The sequence below is a fragment of the Melozone crissalis genome, unplaced genomic scaffold (assembly GCF_028551555.1).
Source record: "Melozone crissalis strain CALT ecotype California unplaced genomic scaffold, PUWL_Pcris_2 ptg000081l_1, whole genome shotgun sequence".
Taxonomy (NCBI): Eukaryota; Metazoa; Chordata; class Aves; order Passeriformes; family Passerellidae; genus Melozone; species Melozone crissalis.
The window spans coordinates 5,632,137-5,653,957 of record NW_026535858.1 but is presented as its reverse complement, the minus strand read 5'-3'; the positions used below and the strand labels follow the sequence as shown (position 1 = coordinate 5,653,957).

The 21,821-nt window shown below is 54.7% G+C and overlaps 1 protein-coding gene across 1 annotated transcript; it reads right to left on the bottom strand.

Annotated features, from left to right (window-relative positions):
• Nucleotides 1-637: 637 nt before the first annotated feature.
• Nucleotides 638-17,650, bottom strand: MERTK (MER proto-oncogene, tyrosine kinase). Its single transcript, XM_054290303.1, has 19 exons — nt 17,581-17,650; nt 13,787-14,120; nt 13,593-13,693; nt 13,331-13,504; nt 12,138-12,224; nt 11,444-11,559; nt 9,129-9,312; nt 8,213-8,364; nt 5,828-5,981; nt 5,411-5,564; nt 4,243-4,328; nt 4,051-4,146; nt 3,675-3,755; nt 3,486-3,578; nt 3,281-3,399; nt 2,961-3,070; nt 2,640-2,799; nt 2,226-2,362; nt 638-1,152 (listed from the first exon to the last, which is right to left on the bottom strand). Exons 1-19 carry the CDS (start codon nt 17,648-17,650, stop codon nt 693-695), a joined length of 2,868 nt encoding a protein of 955 aa, XP_054146278.1. The 3' UTR covers nt 638-692.
• Between the last annotated feature and the right edge of the window lie 4,171 nt (nt 17,651-21,821).

Here is a 21,821-nt window from a genome sequence, read left to right as displayed (position 1 = left end):
CCCCAGTTCAGTACCCCCCTCTCCAACTCCTGCATCCCCTCCCCAGCCTGGTCCCCCCATTCCCAGCCTGGTCTCCCCCAAGGAGAGGCAAGAGGTGCTGGGTCCGGCTCTGGTTGCTGCCAAGCAGCTCCAGCTATGGAAGCAGCAGAATTCCCCCTGAAATGAGAAGGGGCAGCAGGGAAAGGCCAGGCTGTGTCTGGGGGGCTCCAGCCCTCCTGGGACCTCCTCAGGCTGCTGTTTCCCTGGTGTTGCAGCAGGAGGGATGGGATGGATGGAAACCTGTCAGGAAGAAAGGAATGTGGGAGCACCCACTGTTCCCATTGGAGCTCCCATTGCTGTTTTCCATGGGGATCTCTTGCAGTGTGAAATCCCCCAGCAGCCTGTAGAGCTGGAGCACTCACCATCCAGGGGAATGCCCATCCCACAAACCTTAACACGGGATGGAAAAGGGGGAAAACACCAGGCCCTGCAAGGCCAGCTGCCCCCTCAGCACCATCCACCCCACCCTGCTCTGCTCCTCCTGGAGAAGATGAATAACTACAGCAAAATAATTCCGCTGTCAATTCCAAACCCCTGGGACTTCAGCCCAGGAAAAAGCTCCTGGGTAGAGCCAGCCACCGTGCAGGAGATAATAAACAAAAGAGACGAGCGTTTATTAAAATATTCCCTCTGTGTCCTGGCCGTGGTGCCGCTCACACCACTCCCGGCGGCGCTTCCGAGTCCTGCCCAGGCTGCTCCGACGCCGGCAGAGTGCTGGCCTGGCTCCATCGGCTCCCCGGCTCCAGCGCCTGGCAGGGCAGCAGTGGCACGTAGGGCTCCTCCACGGGGCCGGCCAGCTGCTCCTCCACAATGTACCTGCCGTCCCACAGCTTGCTGGGATGCACGTCCACAGCCACCAGCGCCGCCTCAGCCCCGGGGGAGCCGGGTTCCGACGCCTCCCCGGCGTCCAAATCCGAGTCCGCTTGCGGGAAGCCGGAATCCTGCGTGGAGTCCGGGCTCTGCTCGGGAAGGCCGGTGTTGATGTAGATGATGTCCCCGCACGCCTTGGAGCTGGGCAGGTTTTCCAGCAGCTTCTCCAGCTGGACTTTGAGCTGGGAGAAGGTGGGGCGAGTGGCAGGGTCGGCTCTCCAGCACTCAGACATTATTTCATACCTGGAAAGCGGGAGAGGAGTGTGGTTAACAGAGGATCCCAGAATGGTTTGGTTTGGAAGGGACCTTAAATCTCATCCAGTCCCTGCAGGGGCACCTTCCACCGTCCCAGGTAGCTCCAAGCTGTCCTTGAACACTTCCAGGGATGGAGCAGCCACAGCTTCTCCGGGCAGCCTGCACTCCTCTGGATTAGGGGAGGTATGGGGGTTAATTCCCGGTTTCCCTCCAAGCTGGGCAAACCTTGAAATTCCCATTAAATCAAAGTGAAACCAACTCCCTCTGCTCAGGCTGTTTCCCAAGGGCATGGATTTATCAGCCCAAGCTGTTGTTTGTGAGAAGTCTCTTCCAGTGCAGCCCTGGGATCTGTTCCCTGGGAACATCCCAGCTCCGTGTGTGGGATGCCCAGTCCTTCCCTTGGCAGGTGCCTGCTCCCAGGCTGGATGTCAGGGAGCCCTGGAAGCTCCCAGCATGGCCCTGCCAGCCTCTCTGCCCTCCAGCAGTCTGGATTCGTAGAGGTTCCTGCACTGCTTCCTTCAGGAACAGGCCGTGGAGAGGAGCCTTTTAGGAATGTACAACTCTGTCTACCCAGTTGGGATTCGAAGCTCTCAGCCATGAGGGCTTAAACATTCTCAGCTCTAACAGCACTGGAGAAAAACTCAGGAAAGAAGCCTGGGAGAAAGGCCTTTGCTGAGCTGCTCAGAAATCCAAAGGTTTGTATTCTGCATTTTCCCTTTCCAGGGGGACACAGATTTATAGATTTGAGGCAAGGAAGGGAACTAGAGGGAGTTTTGTGGAACAAAGAGGAGCATCACCAGCCAGGAGCTTTTTGGCCAAAACAAATCCAAAAATTAATAAAATACCAAAAAGTCCTATCACTGACTGTTCCTGGTGACCTTGCCAGCCCTACAAACCCATTGCTTCCCCTGAGGATATTTGTTGGGATTTTTGCCTGGAGTTCAGCAGATGCTGGCACATGCTCTGCTCCAGGATCCAGCTTTCCTTAGACACATTGTGCAAACATTAAGGGGTTTGTTCCTAGGAAAATCCATTTTCCCAGCTGGGATCCCAGGACTCACAGCTCATCCAGGCAATCCTCAGGCTTCTTCAGGCGCTGCCCATGGTAGAGATACTCGTAGATTTCGTGGTTCTGCACCCCTGGGTACGGCGTCATCCCGCGCGTGGCAATCTCCCACATGGTGACGCCAAATGCCCACTGCCGGCACAAAGGGAAAAGGGCTGAAGGGACACTTCCAGGAGGAATGAATGGAATGAAGCTTTTCATGGGGAAAGGTCACTGCCTGGCATCCAAGAGACAACGGGCAGAGCTGTGGTGCTCCCAAAACTGCAATGACCAGGATGGAAACGAGGGGCCTACTCAAGGAACCGACTGCGCTGGCTCTGGCAGCCCCCTGCACTTCCAGGGAATGACACCAACAGGGGCACGGCGTGGCTCAGCCCAGGGGACCATCCCTCCAGGCACAGGGACCTACCACATCACTCTTGGTGGTGTAGACACGGTCAGCCAGGGACTCGAGGGCGATCCACTTGACGGGCATCTTGGCGATGCGGCCCTGCCGGTAGTAATCGCCACTGTAGATCTTCTTGGAGAGCCCGAAGTCTGCCACGCACACCGTCATGTCATCCCGCAGCCTGGGGGAAAACAGGGATCAGCACAGCCCCAGGGATGAGCACACGGACCCCAGGCTGAGCTCTGGGTCTCAGAACCAAGGGAACTTTTATGGAAAGGAGCAGAGTTGTGCTGTAAATCCGCAGTGTTCATCCCGCGGGATGGGGCAGAGGAAAACACTCACATGCAGTTTCGAGCTGCCAAGTCCCTGTGCAGGAAGTTCCGACTGCTCAGGTATTCCATGCCCAGGGCGATGTCCACCATGAACTTCACCAGGGTCTGCAGGGGCACAAACTGGGGAGGGAAGGTGGGGGTTACACAGTGCTGATCCAAAAGGCTTCCCTATCCAGGGCTGCCATCCCAATGGATGAGCCCATGGCAGCAGACGAGCTCTCATCCCTCAGACCCTGCCATTCATTGACACACGAGCCTGCAGGAGCTGCAGAGGGGGATTCCCTTCCCACCTTGATCCCACCCCATTCCTCTGCTCCTGGTGCTCCCTACCTGGGGGGCCATTTCCAGCCGGGAGCGGAGCAGGAAGCTGTGCAGGTCTCCGTACTTCATGAATGGCAGGATCACCATGGGCTTGGGCACCTGCAGGGAGCTCAGCTCGATGCACACCCCTGGGAAACATGGACAACTCACACAGTGCCCTGGGAAAAGGATCCACCCAAATCCCAGCTGGAGGGTGGGAAGGGGCAGCCCATACCAAGGAGCTTGATGACATTGGGATGGTCAAAGTCCTTCATGCACGCTGCCTCGCTGAGGAACTCTTCAATCTCCCTTTGGGAAAAGTTATCCACTGGGAAGCAGAGAGAAAGAAAGAGCTTTAGTACCCCAAAATGGTGCCAGGATGCCGTTCCTGAGAGAGATCCAGTGGGGCAAAGAGACAACTTACACTTCATGGTCTTCACAGCCACCTTCTGTGGGGGCCCTTCGGGCTGGCTGAGCCGTCCCTCCATCACGGATCCAAACTCCCCTGCACCACGGGAAAGAAGGAATCCCTTTATCCAAAGCACCACCTTTCAGGGCATCACCAGATTCCTAAGATTTGGAATGCTCCAAGATGGAGCCAAAAGGCTCGTTCCTCATCAGTGACAGGAGGAGGACAAGCTGGGCTCATGGAAGGTTCCCTGCCCGTGGCAGGAGGTTGGAATGAGATGAGTTTTACCCAAAAGGCTCGTTCCTCATCAGTGACAGAAGGAGGACAAGCTGGGCTCATGGAAGGTTCCCTGCCCATGGCAGGAGGTTGGAATGAGATGAGTTTTACTCACCCTCTCCCAGGACCTTTCCCAGGCTCAGGGCGTTTCTGTCCACGACAACATCCTGCAGCTTCTGCTGCAGCTCCCTGCTGACACCCAGGCTTCCCACTGCAAGAGAGGGGGACAAGAGGAGCTCAGGCACCTCCCACCTGCTGCCATTTCCCCCTCCAGCTCCTTCCAGAGGGAATAAAAACGTGTCCTTACGGGTCAGTTCCACAGCCCTCCTGCAGTAAGACTTCTTGGCTGTGTAGCTCACTATCCGCTCCGAGTCGCTCCTGCTGAAAGCATTCCTAAGGGAACACAAACACATCTGCTGTGGCTGCTTCAGCTGGATGAAGGAATCAGCAGGGCAGGGGAAGGAGCCCAGGGGATGCACAGGAAAAGGGGAAATGCATGTTCCATTTCCTTTTTCCTGGATCAGCACCATCGGCTGCAACGTCTGAGCAAAACAACAGCTCCACAAATACCACTGGACCATCAAGGAGTGAGTCACGGAGGTTTTGGGGAGGAAATAGGATACTCATTTCCTACTCAAGGAGCAGGAATGCTGCTGGAGTCCTGCAGAGTCCAGCTTTGGGAAACCAAACCAGGGCAGGATGCTCCAGAACTGGGAAAGCAGGGAAAGAGTGACAACAACCAGTTAGGAAAGGGATCCTTACTCGGTACCAGTGCCCAAACTGGGAGCACAGGGCAGTAAAACAGCACTTGGGAAGTCACAAGGATGAGTGAGGAGTGTTGGGTTATTGCAGGAGATAACAGCCCTTTGTCTGTGTTTTTAAACAATGCTGGGCCATTGAACCCGGGCGTGGGATGAGGCAGGAGGGTTTCTTCCGGACATGGGATATGATGGAATCATGGAGTTGAAAGGAACCCACAAGGATTATCCAGTCCAGCTCCCGGCCCTGCACAGACACCCCAGCAATCCCACCCAGTGCATCCCTGGGAGCATTATCTAAATGATCCTGGAGCCCTGACAGCCTTGGAGATGTGACCATTCCCTGGGGAGCCTGGGCAGTGCCCTCTGGGGGAACGATCTTTTCCTAAAATCAGCCAAACCTCTCCTGATACAGCTCCAGCCCCTCCCTTCGGTCCCGGTCACCCTCTGGTGACCAGTGACACCCTCTGCTCTCTCATTTCCTTGCCAAAACACCTCCCCCAGCAAGTTGCACAAGTTCACTTCCCTTTAAAAATAGGAATAGTGAGCAAAAGGTGAACTGCTGAGCTAAGGAAGGGAGGGGAAGGAAAAACCCGCTTAAAAAATGTCATTTGTGGTAACAACATCAGTCCTGGAGACAGAATCCTTGTCCCCAAATCCAGCACGGGCTACTGGCCCCCCACCCCTTGGGAGCCACCCTGTTTTCCATCCCCTTACCCATATTTTGTCTCCACACATCGTTTGTGGATGACCACGGACAAGCAGAGGATGATTCCAACAGCAATCGTCCCGCAGATAAATCCCAGGGCCACAACAAAGGAGTCGGCGTTCCCGGAGGCTGGAGTCGAAGAGGGGGCTGAGGTTATTAATCCTAAGAAAATATCCTGTTAATGGAGCCGGTGAAAGAGTCAGCCTGCAGCACCTGGGGCTTGGGGCAGGAATTCCCAGGGGTTTTCAGCAGAGCCCAAAGGGTTACACGGGAATGAGGAAAAAAGGGAATGAGGGGTGAGGCTGTCCTGCTCCCCAATCAGGATCCTTGGCTGACAGGGAAAGCATCCGAAGGAGTGATGCCGAACGGCCTCATGGAAAGCACACCCTGGGCCATTCCCAGTATCCAGCCCTGCACCTCCTTACCACTGGCAGGGATGAAGATCTCCACGGGAGTGCTGAGAGGTCCCACTCCCCCCTTGGTGACAGCAGCCACACGAACGGAGCAGGTGGCGTTGGTGGCCACCACGGGCAGCACGGCCACGCTGCCGTTCAGCCGGACCTCGTCGGACACGATCTGCTGGAGAGAGGAAAGAGAAGAAAATCCTGGGCTGGGGAAGGCAGGGAAACCTGGGGATTTGCTGAGCACTGTCCCCTTGGCAACCTTTGGAGCTGCTCTGCTTTCCCAGCTCAGAGGAAGCGCAGTGCCCGGCTATTGAGAGAGAAGAATGGCCCTGTGTGCGAGGGCCGGATGGGATCGGGAGCGGGGCTGAGCGGCGCTTCCCGTTCAATCCGAGCATTCCTGGCCCTCTCTGCCTCACAACAGCAGCAGCCAGAGCCAGAAAAGAGGCAGGGAAGGAGCTGGCAAGGAAGGGAAAGGCTCTGCTGACATGGATTGTGACCCTCAGCCTTTGTTGTGGCCAGTTTGGCCACTGGACCCCTGTGAGCACCCACAGGATCCATGTGCTCCGGGTAGGATTGTCCAAGTGCTCTGGAAGTAGATCCTAAGCTCAAAACCCACTCCTTCTGTGGCTTTTGTGTCCAGCTAATTACAGTCCCACATATTTTATGTATATTTTTATGTATTTTTTTAATGTATATTTTTATGTATTTCCTTGGCTGGTACCATGGCAGGAGGCAGCATGGCTTAGTAAAAACACAGGAGCCTTTCCCTGTAAATTCCATCCTTTCCTGGTCATTCCCAGCTGAGAAAGTGCTGCTGCTGCTCCCTGCCGATTTCCAGCTGCAAAACAGCTGCCCAGCTGCAGCCAAAACATCTGGCAGGCTGCTGTGCCCAGCAGTGCCTGGCTCCTTCCTGAACATCCCACAGAAAAAAAGCAGGAGCTGAGGGGGATCGGTGGATAAGGAAAGGGAATGGAGCTAAGGGGGATCAGTGGGTGAGGAGAGAGATGAGGAGAGGGATTCAGAGCTTCTCAGAGGGAACCAGTTTCTGTTCCCTGTCCCAAAAAAGCCACGGAAACAGACGTGAAACACCCATGCCCTGGGAATGCGTGGGCACCTACTGGCAGTGACAGGAGCTGGGACCTGTTGTCACCTCTGCTCCCACATTCCTACCTTCCCTTGTATCCACATGGGATCCTTTCCCTACCACCAGCCTGAAACTGGGATCTTTCCCTCTCCTAAAGGGCTCTGCTGTATCATCTGAGGACAAGCCCAGACTGTGAGCACAAAGCTGGGCTGACCTGCCAAATTTAATGGGATTTTATGAGTTTTGTGGTAGTTGAGGAATTTCTTCCCGTCCCAACTCAGGCAGCCTTGGCTTCAGCAAGGACTGCTGGTTAAGGAGGAAAACAAACCAACTTTTGGGAATTTTCTGGTTGTTGAGAGGCCTGCAGGTGGCCCTGTGACACCAAAATCCAGCTTCTTCCTGACTTTATCCTGCAAAAACTGGTGGTTATTTTGGGGCAGTCCAGATTTAGCCCGTGCAGGGCCACAACTCAGGGACTTTAGTTCATGGAATCATTCACACAGAATCATTTAGGTTGGAAAAGACCTCTGAGATTATCGGGTCCAACCTTAGAAGGAGCTTTTTGAGGAGTCAGAACTCAAGTCTCGTGTCTCAGACTCGTGGAAAAAATGAGAACTGGAAAAAAATTTCACTCCATAAGCTGGAAAAATGGACAAAAATTAACAAACAACAACAGCAACAATAAATCTCTCAGGGCTTAAAGGGCAAGGCCTGGGCTTGGCCTTTTGCTGGAGAGAGACAGATCCTGTCAGCACTTTTTTTCCGAGTCACAAGACCATGATTTTGTTTCCCTGGCTTCATTCAGGCTGGATCTATACGGGGGAGCAAAAGGAGAACAGAAAGTGCAGCATCTGACAAAAAAAGGGCATGAGTCACTGTTTCCAGCTGGGGTCACTCTGCCAGCCTGGCACAGAGGAACCCAAACCACAGCTGGATCCATTCCTGCTCTTATCCACAGGCTCTGCATGGGATCTTTTGCCCAGAGCCCGGGCCAACCTTGCCCTAGCAAATTCCTGCAGCTGCTTCCCAAATCCTAGAAAAGGCAAGCAGGGCGTGCCAGGTGATTTCATGCACTCACAGAGAGGCCTTTGGGCCAAAGAGTTCCTCGAGCTCTGAAATTCTGTGCTGTGGGTTAAGGAAGGGAAAAACCCCATCTGAGTAAGGAACAGCTCAAAATCCAGGGAATGCAAGGCAAGGGGTGGATTGAAGCCCACATGAAAGCCCAAGACAGCAAAGAAATGAGCTCCAAAACCCATCTGGACATCCCTGCTGGGAATTTTTCCAGGATTTTAGCCATTCTTCCCCACTTCCTGGTGACTCACCATGCCCTCGGAGTTGTGCCACCTGTACCAGATGTGGTAGCCCTGGAGCTCCCCATGGATCCTCTCCAGGGGTGGCTTCACCCAGTGGATCTCCAGCGAGGAGCTGGATTCATTGAAGGACACCGTGATGTTCAATGGCGGTGTGGTTGGAGCTGTGGGAATCAATGGGAAAGGAGCTGAGGGAAGCTGGGATAAGGGGTGCAGAGATGTGGGAATCAATGGGAAAAGGAGGTAAGGGAAGCTGGGGGAATGGGTGTAGAGATGTGGGAATCAATGGGAAAGGAGCTGAAGGAAGCTGGAGGAATGGGTGCGGAGATGTGGGAAAGGAGCTGAGGGAAGCTGGGAGAATGGGTGCAGAGATGTGGGAATCAATGGGAAAGGAGCTGAAGGAAGCTGGAAGAAGGGGCGCAGAAATGTGGGAATCAATGGGAAAAGGAGATGTGGGAAAGGAGCTCAGGGAAGCTGGGAGAATGGGTGCAGAAATGTGGGAATCAATGGGAAAGGAGTGAGGGAAGCTGGGATAAGGGGTGCAGAGATGTGGGAATCAATGGGAAAGGAGCTGGAAGAACTGGGAGAATGGGTGCAGAAATGTGGGAATCAATGGGAAAGGAGCTCAGGGAAGCTGGAGGAATGGGTGCAGAAATGTGGGAATCAATGTGAAAGGAGCTGAGGGAAGCTGGGAGAAATGGTGCAGAGATGTGGGAATCAATGGGAAAGGAGCTGAGGGAAGCTGGAGGAATAGGTGCAGAGATGTGGGAATCTGATGGAAAACAAGCTGGAGCTCAACCAGAAAGCCCATGAAAAAGGGGGAAGTTTCCTTTCCCACCCTGGGAGCAACCAGGACTCCGGAGGTGCCTCTCCTCCAGAGGGATTGAGGCAGGGAAACCCTTCTGAGCCCTCACTCCCCATTTCCTACCTCCCTCCGTGGTGCTGGCCGTTATCCAGGGGCTGAATGCCGACCAGCCCACCTCATTCCCGCAGGAAACACGGATGCTGTACTCCTCCATGGGCTCCAGCTGCTGGATGTGGTACACGTGGGGAGGCACCGAGGTGTGGAAGGCCTGAAGGGAGACGTTGCCTCTTGGAACGACTTCCTTGACCTTTAATTGGAAAATCAGCCCACAAACAGGGATTAGTCAGCAACAACCTGCAGGGAGAGATGTTGGAAAACAGGATCCAGAGCCCTGCCTCCCATTTGAACTCTCCTGCAGGGAAAAGCTCCTGCAGGGAAAGCTCGTGGCAGGACATTCACAGGGCACAGGGAGAGGGCTCCAGCACGTGTGGAGCTGGGAACATTCCAGGGATGTTGGGAAGGAGGGAGGGATGATTTGCTGTTTCTTGTGGCATGGAGCAAAAGGAGCCCTGAATAAAATAACCAGGCAGCACATCCCAAATAAACAAAATAAAGCTCCTTTTTTGTGCAGCACATCATTGGAAAACAGGATTTATCTCCATGGGATGTAACGGGATTAATCCCACTCTTTGTCACATTTAGCAGCATGGATGAATTCAACGTCCCAAAAACAAGTCCTGCTTTTCACAGAAAGACAAATTTATGGATGTGGAGTCCCCATGGAGCTGCCCACAGAGCCACTGCAGCTTTCTAGGAAGCATCTCATTTTGTGGGAAGCACTTCCTGGATTGGGACAAAGAGGGGAAAGAGGGAAGTGCAAGAACAAGAACAAGGAGAACCCAATCCATGTGCCCAGGGCCGTGCACTTCTCTGAAAAACCTCCATCCATGATTTTGGAATGGCAGGACACCTATCCTTGTGCTCAATCAAAAGAGCACCCCATGGTATCCCAAGATTGTCTCAGCATCTGTTTTACAGCCAAAATATGAAGGAACAGCCTTCATCCTCAGGTTTTCATGGAGAAATTCTCAGAAATGCTCCAAGTAGTTCTCTGGAAGACTCTGCAAGCCTGGGCTTGCTGCTGTCCTGGTCACACACTTCCCAGCCAAGCAGCATTCCCAAAGTCAGGGTTTGGAGGGGCAGGTTTCCCTCAGCTTCCCATTCCTTACAAATAATGGGAAGGAGCTGAGGGGTTGCCTGTCTCCTGAAAAAGTCAGGGAATGCCACCTCCATCCCCAAGCTGTCACAAGATGCTCTGAGGGAGGCGAGCAGCGACCACAGGAACACACACAGTACTTCCAGGACCAAACTCCTGAGCATCCAGCCCAATCCTCAATTGTCTTCTGAGAATAACCCACCAAACCCATGGAATCTGGGAGGAAATCAGGATGTTTGCAGGCTGCAGCAGTTGGAACTGGCAGGTGGGCCAGCTGCAGCCCTCGGGAATGAGTCACTGGCTCGGTGGGCCCAGGGATTATCCAAGGGGACAGCAGCAAAAGGGCTGAGTCACTGCTGTGTTTTTGCCAGAAACCCTCTCCTGTTTTCCACTTTCAAAGGCTGTTTCCTACAGACACACCATGAATGTTAAGTCATAGGAAATTCCTTGGCTCTCCACCCCGCTTCCCAAGCTCCGGCTGGAAGGCAGCAGCAGGACATGGTGCTCATATTAGCCCTGGTACCTTTCTTCCCTGAAATTCCTTTCACTTTTACCTGGCTTCAAAGGTCTCCTCTCTCCACGTGTTATCCCAGCTGGAGTGGAGATTTTTCCAGGACAAAAATCATATCCATGAGACAGCAAAGCCAGCCACGTGCAGCAGGTGAGAAATGCCTGCAGGCTCTACCCATGGATGTGATGTTCCCTGAGTTCTCCAGGAACACAGGCAATCCCTGAGCTCCTTCCCAGCTAAGGGAAACCTGCCCCTCCAAATTCTGACTTTGGGAATGCTGCTTGGTTGGGAAGGGTTTGACCAGGTGCATAAAACACATGGCAACCTGACTGTGTTGCCCAATGGAAAGGGGTTCCAGGAGAGCCAGAGAGGGCATGGAGTGACAGGACAAGGGAGAATGACTTCCCACTGCCAGAGGGCTGGGATAGATGGGATATTGGGAAGAAAATGTTCCCTGTGAGGCTATGGCAAAGCTGCCCAAAGAGGCTGTGGCTGCCCCATCCCTGGAAGTGCCCAAGGCCAGGTTGGAGCAACCTGGGATAGTGGAAGGTGTCGGAAGGGAGCTGGAACTGGATGATCTTTAAGGTCCTTCCAACCCAAACCATTCCAGGATTCCATGAAATCTGTGCAGCTCATGCCAAACACCACCTCCCCTGCCTCGGAGCATCCGTGTGGGGGAGCTGCAGGGATATGGGAATTCTGGATGCTTACCTGGACACTGCAGTTGTTCAAGGCAGAGAAGGCATCAAAGCCTGGCACCCAGGATATCCTGATTCCACGGGCTGTCCTGTTGAGGACCTGCACACTGACTGGAGCTGATGGGATTCCTGCAGGGAGAAGCCAAGGGCAGTCAGTCAGCTGGAAGCCCAAACACAAACCTGGCACGGTGGCTTTTCCCTGGAGCTCCCAGGGCTCAGTGTGTGACCCCACATCCGAATTCTGCGGATGCGCCGGACCACCGGATAGGGAAGCACAAAAATGTCACTTTCAGAACTATTTTGGCCATTTCTATATTTGTGACCACTCTGGGCAGCTTAAAGACCATGATTTATTTTGGGGAACACCCTCCTTACGTTGCTGGAGCGGCTCCCATCAGGAATGTCAGCAATTTCCACTGTTTCCTATGGAAAATTCCTATGGAGCACCGCCCTGGTTATGAAGGAAGGAAAGGAGCAATGCAGCCCTTCCGAATCCTGCTTTGAAGCTGACAGTTTTGCTTTCAAATTTAGATTTTGGCTCTCCCTCCCCCATCCCAGTGCTGGGATGACCAAACCAGGAGACCACGTTACAACCAGATCCTGCTGGATTTTAACTGCAGGATTGGAGGGATCTCCCTCAGCTTGCGTAGGATGAGTGCTGGGATGTGTGGGATTGCACAGGGGTTTAACAGGGAATGGGAGCTGACCTTTGATGTTGACCTGGCCGGGGCTGGATGCAGTCAGGCCTTTGCTGTTGTGGGCCTCGCAGCTGAACAGCGCCGACTTGTTGAGTCCTGCCGGGAAAACACAATCCCGTTCCCTGGATATCCCAAAACCATCCCAATCCCACCAGCAAACACTAAGGGTTTTAGCCTGTTTTCACTTCCCTGTGTGACACTTTTGCTGCCAGTGCCTGGGGGTGACCCCAGGCTCCAGCTGTCCCAGTCCCACTCCGGGGGCACACGGGTGCCATCCCTGCCGGACACAGCGGGGACGGGATGTCCCCACAGAAACCTTGCACAAGCTCCTGAGCAAGGGGCTGTTCTCCCTCCAAAAGGGGAAAGGCAGAAAGCAGAAGAGCCCCTGCCACGGCCTGGTCAGATGATTTAGTGCTGGTCAAGGATTGCTCAAATCCCCCAGCTGATGGCAGGGAAGGAGCACTGGAAATACCCGAGGGCGGATTCTCCCGGCTGGGTGAGGTGACCCCAGGTTTGGGATGCCTGTCCCGTGCCAAGGTGGACGTGGGGAGCGCTGGCTCATCCCAGCAGGGTGCCAGGGCTCCTGGGCCAGGAGAAGCTCTGCTCCAATGACCCATGCTGGCGGGTGCCAGGCGGATGTGAGGACATCCAAGAGGAATGAGTCACTCCTTCCGGCTTTCACTGCCCTTTAAAGGCCGCCTGCTGCTGGGTGCCAAGACCAGGCAATTATAGCCCAGCTCTTAATTAACCACCAGCCTCCTCCTCGTGAGCAAAGCAAGAAATACCCCATCTTTTGCCTCTGCAGCAAAGCCAGAGTGGGGGTTTATGGGACACCAAGGATTTTTCTCCCTGTGTCCCAGCAGCTGTCATGGACACACAGCACAGGGGGCATCCCAAACTCTTCCAGAAAGTGGGGACCAGAATTCCAGCAGCCCAGGAGAGCAGCCAGGTTCCTGTTGGCACAGTCAGAGGCTGATGGAAAAATCTGCTTGCTCAGGAAAGAGTTGGTTGAGTTGAAATCAAGGAAGGGATTTCTGGCAGCAGCCAGAGGGGGTCAGATGAGGCTTCCTGCTCCAGAGGGGCCCCAGGACTGTGCATGGCACGGGAACAGCCCCTCCTGGCAGGGAGCAGCTCTGGGACACATTCCCAGCTGTGGTGTCCTACAGCAGGGACACTCCATGGCAGGGACACTCCCAGCTCACCTGGCACAGTCAGGACCGACGGGGAGATCTGGGGTTTGTAGTAGACCGGGATGTTGTTCCGGAACCAGTAGATCTCCACAGGCTCTGGAGGCCCCACAGCGTGGCACGTCAGGTTGAAGGGGCTGTTCCTGGTGACATTCAGCTGCTCGGGCTGATGGATGAAGTGCGGGAGACCTGCACGGACACAGGGAAGCAAAGGATTCCCCATTTCTGACTCCTGGTCACTGAGCCAGGACACAACTCCAGAGCTTCTCCAGCTCACCTTCCAGCAGCACCAGGATGGGGTCAGACACCACCTCCACGCCGGAGATGTTGAGTTTGCAGACGTAGGAGCCGTTATCCGAGCGCTGGGCGCCGAGGATGCTGCCGGACACAAGGGACACCACCTCAGGGATTGCGGCTTCCCACCTTCCCTGGCAGCCAGCCCTCATCCCCACCTGCCCCAGCGGCACTCACCTGAAGGTGGAGGTCATGGCCACCTCCTCCTCAACGAGGATCTCAAAGTGGCTGCTGGCGATGCGATCCAGCACGTGCAGCTCCCTCCCGTCCTTCCAGAGGGAAATTCCCGGGGCATCGGGCCGCAGCAGCTCCTGAGGCACTCGGATGGAGCAGTTGAAGGTGACGTCCTTGTGCTCGTTGATGACCACGCGTGGCACCGTGGGGTTGAAGCTGATCTGTCCAGCAGAGCTGCCTGGGGGCTCCTCCCCGGTGCTCCAGAGCAGGCTCCGCTGGGAACGCCGGGAATGTGCCAACAGGAACGGCCTCACACCTCCTTCCCCATCAGCATCCTCTGCAAGGCAACACCTGAGGCTTGTCACCACCACCAGCAAGTCTGGGAGACCTCGCAGCAAAGCAACCCCACTGCTTCCAAGAGTAACTAAAGGCAGCTCGTTTCCATTTCCCAAAATGTCCCAGGATTCTGTACAGGTAGCAGCTCTAAAAAAGTCCTTTTTAAAACAAACAGCAGCAGCCCAAGCTAAAGAAAACACTCAGCCACGTTTCTTTGGGGAGAGGCAGGAGCTATTCCTGCTGCATTACACCCCCGGGACTGGAACATAAAAGGATGCCTGGGCGGCAGGAATTTGGGACTTTACGGGACTTTACTCCAGCAAACCCCTTGCGGGGCCTCATCTGAAGCATTTTCAGCTGGGGCAGAGGAAGAGCTCCCGGCTGGAATTTTGCTGATTTTAGGCTCTGCCAGGAGCCTGTCCCTTCCCAGGACAGGGAGAGCGGGACATGCTCTGAGTCAACTTTCTCTAAGTGCCTCCACTCACTGCCTTTCCCAGGAAAAGAGCTGCAGACAGATGAAGAAATGCCTTTGGACAGTGAATAGGAGCCAGCTGCTGTTCAGTGCTGCTCTCCCAGCATCTTCTCCCACATTTTTTTCCCAAGGGAAAGCTCTTTTCGAGGATTTCGTACCCCCACCTCCAAGTCACCAAATGGCATTTTCCCCTCCATCCCAGCACTTCCCACCCAGCCACGGCTGAGATGAAGAGCAGCTCCACTTCAAGCAATTCTCTTCCAAAAATGTGTGTATTTTTGAGATCACATCTAGGGGATCCAGCACGTGGAGGCTGGTTTTCCTGGACCATTTCTGAGCTTGCTGAGGCTTTCCCAGCCATCAGCAATCCCGAGCCCAAGTGGTAAATCTCCCTTTCAGCGAGCAAAGGCATTGTGCCAGACAGGAATTTCAACTAAATTAATTCCCTTTTCCAAGAAAGAAAAGCCAAACAACCACTCACAGTTTAAAAGATAAAGAAAGCACAGTTCTTATTGAACCTGAGCTCAGCTGAGTTTGTTTTTGGGCAGGTTTTAGCCCTCAAACATCAAACAACAAGTTTTTACAGCTACGTCATCACTGTTGTGAGTAATGGGGCACGAGCCTGGTGTGCTTTTCCCAGAGCCAAGAAACACGGCCCAATTTTGAGGTTGGATATATCCCTTTGCTAAATCTCTTCCTATTTTTAACCCTCAAGAAATGCTGCTGGAGGACAGAATGCCAAGCGGGGTTTTTCAGCCCAGAGGGAAGGGGGAGGCTCTCCCTGCCTCTCCCGCAGCACAATGGGTTTCCCTTTCAGATTAAAACAAAAAACAAAACACAAAAAGAGCTGCAGCTTTTCCAACCTGCCTCCCCGAGCCTCCCAAAGCAGCACAAACAGAGCCCATGTGATTGCTGCAAAGCTGCAGGGACAGCCATGGATGTGCAGCCACGTCTCCAGAGCTCCCAAAGGATCTGCCAAACGCAAACAAGCAGCGACCCCAAATTCCCTTCCCTCCCCTGCTCCCCCCGGAGGTCACCCAGGCTGGAGCCGCTCCCTGCCTGGCACAATCCAGGCTCCAAGTGCTATTTCCATGCTCCATTTGAAGGGTTCTGGCTCTGGCCAGAGCAGCTCCCCCGGCACAGACCCCTGGCTGGGGAGGACATGGATTTGTGCTGTGTCCTGGGATGCTTTCTGCTTCCCCGGGCTGCTCCAAGCTTAAAGGCAAAGAGCAAGGAGGATCTCAGCCTTGTTTTCACGCTAATTAAGTGGGAAGAGGTGTTTGCTGGCCGGGGAATGAAATACTTTCCTCTCTGACTCACGAGAGTACAGGAATTCCTCATCTCCAGCACCGCCTTTGGGTTCCCCACAAGTTTGGGATGGGGATGTCCTTCCAGCAGCTTGGAAGGGACTCGCCCTGTGTGGCAGGAGAGCTCTTGCTTGAGCCCAGAGCAGCTAGGCTGGCTCTAAAACCCCGGGCTAAAGCCAGGGAGTTGCAAGCCTGGCGTGCCTGTGTGGGCGCAGGAGCAGCTCCCGTCCCAACCACAGCCAGGCCTGAGGCAAAACCTGGCGTGGAAATTAAACCACTCGCAAGGGCACTGCTGCTCTCCTGGAACACCTGGAACTGCAGCAAAACTCCAGGGCCAGCACAGGCAGAGCTTGCTGCACAGGTCCCCTGTGCCTTTCTCCCTGGAGGGAGAGGAATTTTAGCAGGAAAATCGGGTGGAATCATGACTGAAACAAGGTCTTTACTGCAGTCATGATGCATCCAGGTCTGCCAAAACACTGGCTGCATCCCCAGCCCTGGAATTCCCGCTGCTGGGAGTAATTCACTGACAAGAGAATTACTGACAAGAGCTTCTGCTCATTGAGCAGGAGGAATGAATGAGGAGCCCCTGCCTGTGGGGAATCCAACCTCCCATCCCCAGGGAGCTGTGGTAGACCTGGAAGTGTCAGGTTAACGTTGGACTCAATGATCTTTTCCAAGCCAAACAATTCTGTGATTGTAAGAAATTAATTTTCCCCGAGGCCACACCTGAATCTAAAGAAATCTTCCTTATTCAAAACCTTTTGTACAAACCAGCCCAGGATTCCTGGTTACTTCCACAGAGAGTTTCCCTCACTGCAGGCTCCTGCTGTGACAATCAGGACTTTAACTCCTCCCTACCCAAAGCAAACACTCACATTCCCTTCTTCCCTGCTAAATTCCATCAGCACAGCGACTCCGAGACCCCCCAGCAGCCCTGAGGTCCCGCAGCAGCTCCCAAAGGTCAGGCAGTCCCAATCACAGGATTTTTGAAAGTCCAAAAATCACTTTATCTCCTCATTTCTTACTGCAAATGGAGTTGAAAAGCCACCAAACTGCCTGCACTGCAAAGCACCACAAACCGTGGTGATTCCCGAGGATTTTCCTCAGCATCACTACGCAGCTGGCTCATGACTAATGGGGCAAATCCCACCCCGATCTGCCACAATTTGTGGTCCCTGCCTGTCGCGGTGTCCCCGGCAAGCAGAGGCACATCAGGCAGTGAAGTACTGGGGCAGGACCACGCTGCGGAGGCAGAGCTTTGTCCTGGGGACAGCCAGATTGTGTGCCAGGACATCCAAATCACGTCCCAGAGGAGCCAAACCCTGTCCTCCAGGACAACAAAATCCTGTGTCCCGGGACAGACAGACCGTGGGTCCGAGGACAGACAAACCGCGTGTCCCGGGACAGCCAGACCCTGTGTCGCAGGACAGCCAGACTGCGTGTCCCGGGACAGCCGAACCCCGCGTACCAGAGCAGCCAGACCCGCTCCGGGTTGCGATCGGCCAGAATCCCCTCAGGACACCCCTGGGCAGCTTCTACCCGGGACACACCGGCCGCCCGTGCTGCCCCCGCCACAGCCGGCCCGGAGCACCCCCGAGGGGAAGGCGCTCCCCGGCCGAGCTCCGCTCTCCGCCCCCGTCCCGGTGCCGTCCCCGGTTCCCTCCGTGCCCCTGCGGACTCACCGGCCGCTCCGCGGGGCGGGCGCAGCGCCGCCAGCAGCGCCCACAGCAGCGCCCAGCGCCCGCCGCCCATCGCCCGCCGGCACCGCCAGCGCCGCCGCCGCGCTCCGACACCGGGACCGGGACCGGCACCGCTCCGCCACCGGCACCGGGCAGGACTGGCAGCGACCCCGGGAACGGGACACTCTCGCCCCGCCGCTCCGCCGCGCTCGGGGGCCGCCGGCGCCGCCGCTCCGCCCCGGGCCGGCCCCGTCCCGCCTCCCGGCGGGGGAGGGAACGGGCAGCACCGGCGCGGCCGGGCCGAGAGCGCTCCCCCCGGACTGCGCTGAGCCCTGTCCCCAAGGGCCGCACGGCTCTTACACCCCTGCGCGGTGGGGAGTCGCCATTTCTCTGCGCAGCGGTGCCAGGGCTGGACAGTCTGGACAGTCCTTTCTGTGAAGGAATTTTCCCAATGTCCAACCTAAACCCCTCCTGCCACAGCTTGAGGCAGGCTCCTCTTGTCCTGTCACTTGTTACGCCGGAGCAGAGACCAACTCTCACCGTGCTACAGCTTCCTCTGCCCCATCCCGACTCTCACCTACAGCTTCCTCTGCTCCATCCCTGGCAGTGTCCAAGCTGGATGGGGCTTGCAGCAACTTGGGCTAGTGGAAGGTGTCCCTGCCCGTGGCGGGGAATGGGATGAGTTTTAAAGTCCTTCTAAGCCAAAGCATTCCGTGATTCAGACACTTGTAGAGAGGGACAAGGTCCCTCCTGAACCTCCTTGTCTCCAGGCTAAGCCCCCCCAGCTCCCTCAGCTGCTCCTGGTGCTCCAGACCCTTCCCCATCTCCATTCCCATCTCTGGATACACTCCAGCCCCTCCAAGTCTTTCTTTTCATGCAGGGCCCAAAATTGCCCTCAGGATTTGAGGTGAGGCTTCACCAGTGGTCACACAGGAGGATGGTCACTGCCCTTGTCTTGTGGCCACACCAGTGCCATTGGCCTCCTTGGGCACACCTGGGCACACCTGGGCACACCTGGGCCTGTGCTCAGGCACTGCACGTCTCAGACCTTTCCCAGCCACTCATTCCCAGCCCGCAGTGCTCCATGGGGTTGTTGTGACCCTAGTGCAGGACCAGTCACTTCACCCTATGGGATCTCCCCCCATTGCCCTCTGGCCTGTCCAGCGTGGGAACGCTGAGCTGAAGGCACTGCTCCTTCCCACCTGGCCCACACCAGCAGGACAAGAGGGGACAGGGACAAAAACAAGAAAAGGCGGGAGAGCCAGGTGAAACAAACATGAGCTGTTACCCAAAGCAAACTGAACACAACTCCTGTGGCATGGGAAGGAAACAAGGGAGTTTCTGGACATTCAGACCCTGCCCCAACACTGGCCCTGCATGGGGACATTTGGGACCAAGGTGTATCAAGGCCATGAGTGTTCCCCCCTCCACGGGAAGGGACTGGGATTTGGGGAACCAGCATCTTGATGATGTGGCTGAAAGGCACTGGAATTTCTCTGCTCCAATCTCTCTGCTCCCTGAACCTGTGACACAAGTCACTGCCCGCTGCACTCTTCCCAAAGAATAGAACCATTCCTAATCCACTTTGAAGCCTTTTCCATCCGGGAAGAAAAACCTCCGACAAATCACTCCCAGACCTCTTTGACTTGCAAAGCTGCTTATTCACTGCACATTCCCAGGCTTTGGTGACAGGGATTGAATTTTCCTCCCAGCTTCCCACATCTTGAAGCCATCAGCAGCCAAGGAAGAGCTCATGGAGTTGGAGGCCCCGAGGAAAGGGGAGAAGGAAAACTCACTAAAACTGCTGCAAGAAGCTGGAGCATCTTCCATGCCGATCCAGCAGCACTGCTTTTCCTTCAGATGTTGGGCACATTCCCTGTGGATCCAGCATCTCCCAGGGAGCAGGATGAGACCAGGGACAGACATTTGTCCCATGCCTGTCATTTGTGGTCAGCATTTGCCACACGAGTGCACTTTGATCTGGCTGCATTCCTCGCTGCTCCTGCTGGCTTTGCAATTTTTGGGAACAAAGCAATGGAAAAGCCTTTGGATTCTGTGGGCTGCAGAGTGGGAATGGCCTTTGCATTAGGATACAGTTGCCCCACTAGCGCGGGGTGAGGAAGAGAAGCAGTTTGTGCAAAAGAGGAATTAAAGAAATAAACAAGAGTATGCAGGACCATAAAGAGGATTTCAGCAGCTCCCCAAAATCCCCTGATTTGGGTCATTTCTTTGCAGCAGGTTGGGTTCTGCTCCAGCTCCAGAGGGCTTGTTGCACAACCTGATGTGAGGAAGAGGCTGGTGCATGGAGAAGGAGGAAAAATTCAGAGGGGAGAAATCAGAGAAGCTCTCAGGTGAGGTTTGTGATAGGAAAGGCCTGGAAGCAGCTGGCTCTCAGATACCTCGCTGCCATCCTCCTGCTCCTCACAGCATATGGAATACTGGAGTGGCCTTTTTTGGAGCAGGTGACAGATTTCCAATACCCCAGAACCCAAACTCAACAGTTGCTGGGGGGTATCCACACAAACCACTCATGGGTTTTGGCCCCTGACTCACCAGATCTCCCCAAGCAGCTTCCCCCATTCCCGCTGCCCAGGTTTGGGAATCAGGTGGCATTTGGCCCTAAGAACACCTCCTGGGGCAGCAGGAGAGGGAAAAGGGCAACTTATGTCAAAGGGAGGAGGGAGAACCTTTCCTGGAGACAAAGCCTGCCTGCCTGAACAGAGGGATCGGCCCTGAACCAGCTGAACCAGTCGCTATCCAAGATTATCCGATCCATCAGCAGCAAGGTGTCCGTGTTTTCCTGCTGTGTCCTGCACCAGAGGGAGAGATCCTTATCCTCACAGCTTCTCCTCCCAGAGGATCCCTCTCTGCAGGGATCCTCAGCTCTCCCTTGGCAGGATCCCAGCAATGCAGGTGCCTGAGTCTGACCCCTTTTTTGCAGTTTCACTTCACAGCATCGACTCAGTTTCCTCACCAGACTTTTGGGAGACCTCAGAGCCAACAGAACCTTTGGGAAATCGGATTGTTTAGCAGAAATGGCACTTGGCAATCAGACTGGTGAGTTTTTGTCTGCTGAGGATTTTCCCCCCCCCGGCTATTTCTGTGTTTTTATTTTCATTTTGCTAAATCATTCTTTTATTTCTGCTTCCTCTTTGGGCCTATTTTTATTTCAATTTGCAGGGGCTCCTGTTCTCTCAAATGCCAAACTCCTTTGGCAACACGTCCTTAGCTGAGGGCAGCTGGCCCGTTTGTGCTCAGTGCTAAACCCCAGGCACAGGATGCAGCTCCCAAACAATTTGCAGGGAAAAACTGAACATTTTGTGATGCCACTAAAATGCCTTTTTCTTGCTGTGCCTGCTCTGGGCACTGGGACACGCTGCAGCTCTTACCGGGCACATCCTGTCCCTTGGCTCTGCTGGTTCTTCCCAGAACAATTTCTCCTGCTCTGCAAATCACTTTGCAGAAACAAAGGTTGGACATTGGCTTTTCCCACCCTGCTTCTCCTTTCTCAGAAGTGCTTCTGTCCCAGCTTAAACCAAAGAACCCCAAAGCCCAGTTTCAAGTATGTTTTCGATTCATCCACAGCTTCTCCCTTCTTTATTATTGTGAAATTCACATCATGAAAATAAATAATTTGCCCTTTCAGTTCCCATTGAGCTACTCCATTCAGGTTTTAGAGGAGGGTTTGATGGGATATTGGGGAGAAATCCTTCCCTGTGAGGGTGAGGAGGCCCTGGCACATCTAGTCAAGAGATTCCATGGCTGTCTCATCCCTGGAAGTGTCCAAGGACAGGTTGGATGGGGCACAAATCCTATGACAACAGAAAGGGTTGTAAAGAGGCTGCCAGGGAAGTGGTGGAATCATCATCCCTGGAATTGCTCAAAAAAACCTGTGGATGTGGCACTTGAGGATGTGGTTTAGTGGTGAGCATGGTGGTGGTGATGGCTGACGGTTGGACTTGATGATCTGAAAGGCCTTTCCCAAGCTTAACTCCCATCCAGGAGGGAGAGGGGATGGCACAACCTCCCTCCACTCCAGACAGAACAGCCCCTCCTGTGTGCCAGAAGCCAGGATTTTAGCTGGGATAAGTCAGCAGAGCCCAGACTCACACAGATTTATGCTAATCCATGTCACGAGCACGTGGAATGTTGGGAACAGGGCTGTACTTATGCCCAGGGGTGGCTGCATCAGTTCCCTTCAGTCCCACAAAGTAGTTTCTTAAGCACCATATCAGAGAATTCCA

Coding starts and splice junctions, on each gene's coding strand:
- MERTK (XM_054290303.1), bottom strand. CDS start 17,650: ATGGGCGGCGGGCGCTGGGCGCTGCTGTGGGCGCTGCTGGCGGCGCTG. Junction 11,560..12,137: donor CGGCCAGGTCAACATCAAAG/GTCAGCTCCCAT, acceptor TTCTCCCTGCAG/GAATCCCATCAGCTCCAGTC. Junction 9,313..11,443: donor TGAACAACTGCAGTGTCCAG/GTAAGCATCCAG, acceptor TTCCAATTAAAG/GTCAAGGAAGTCGTTCCAAG.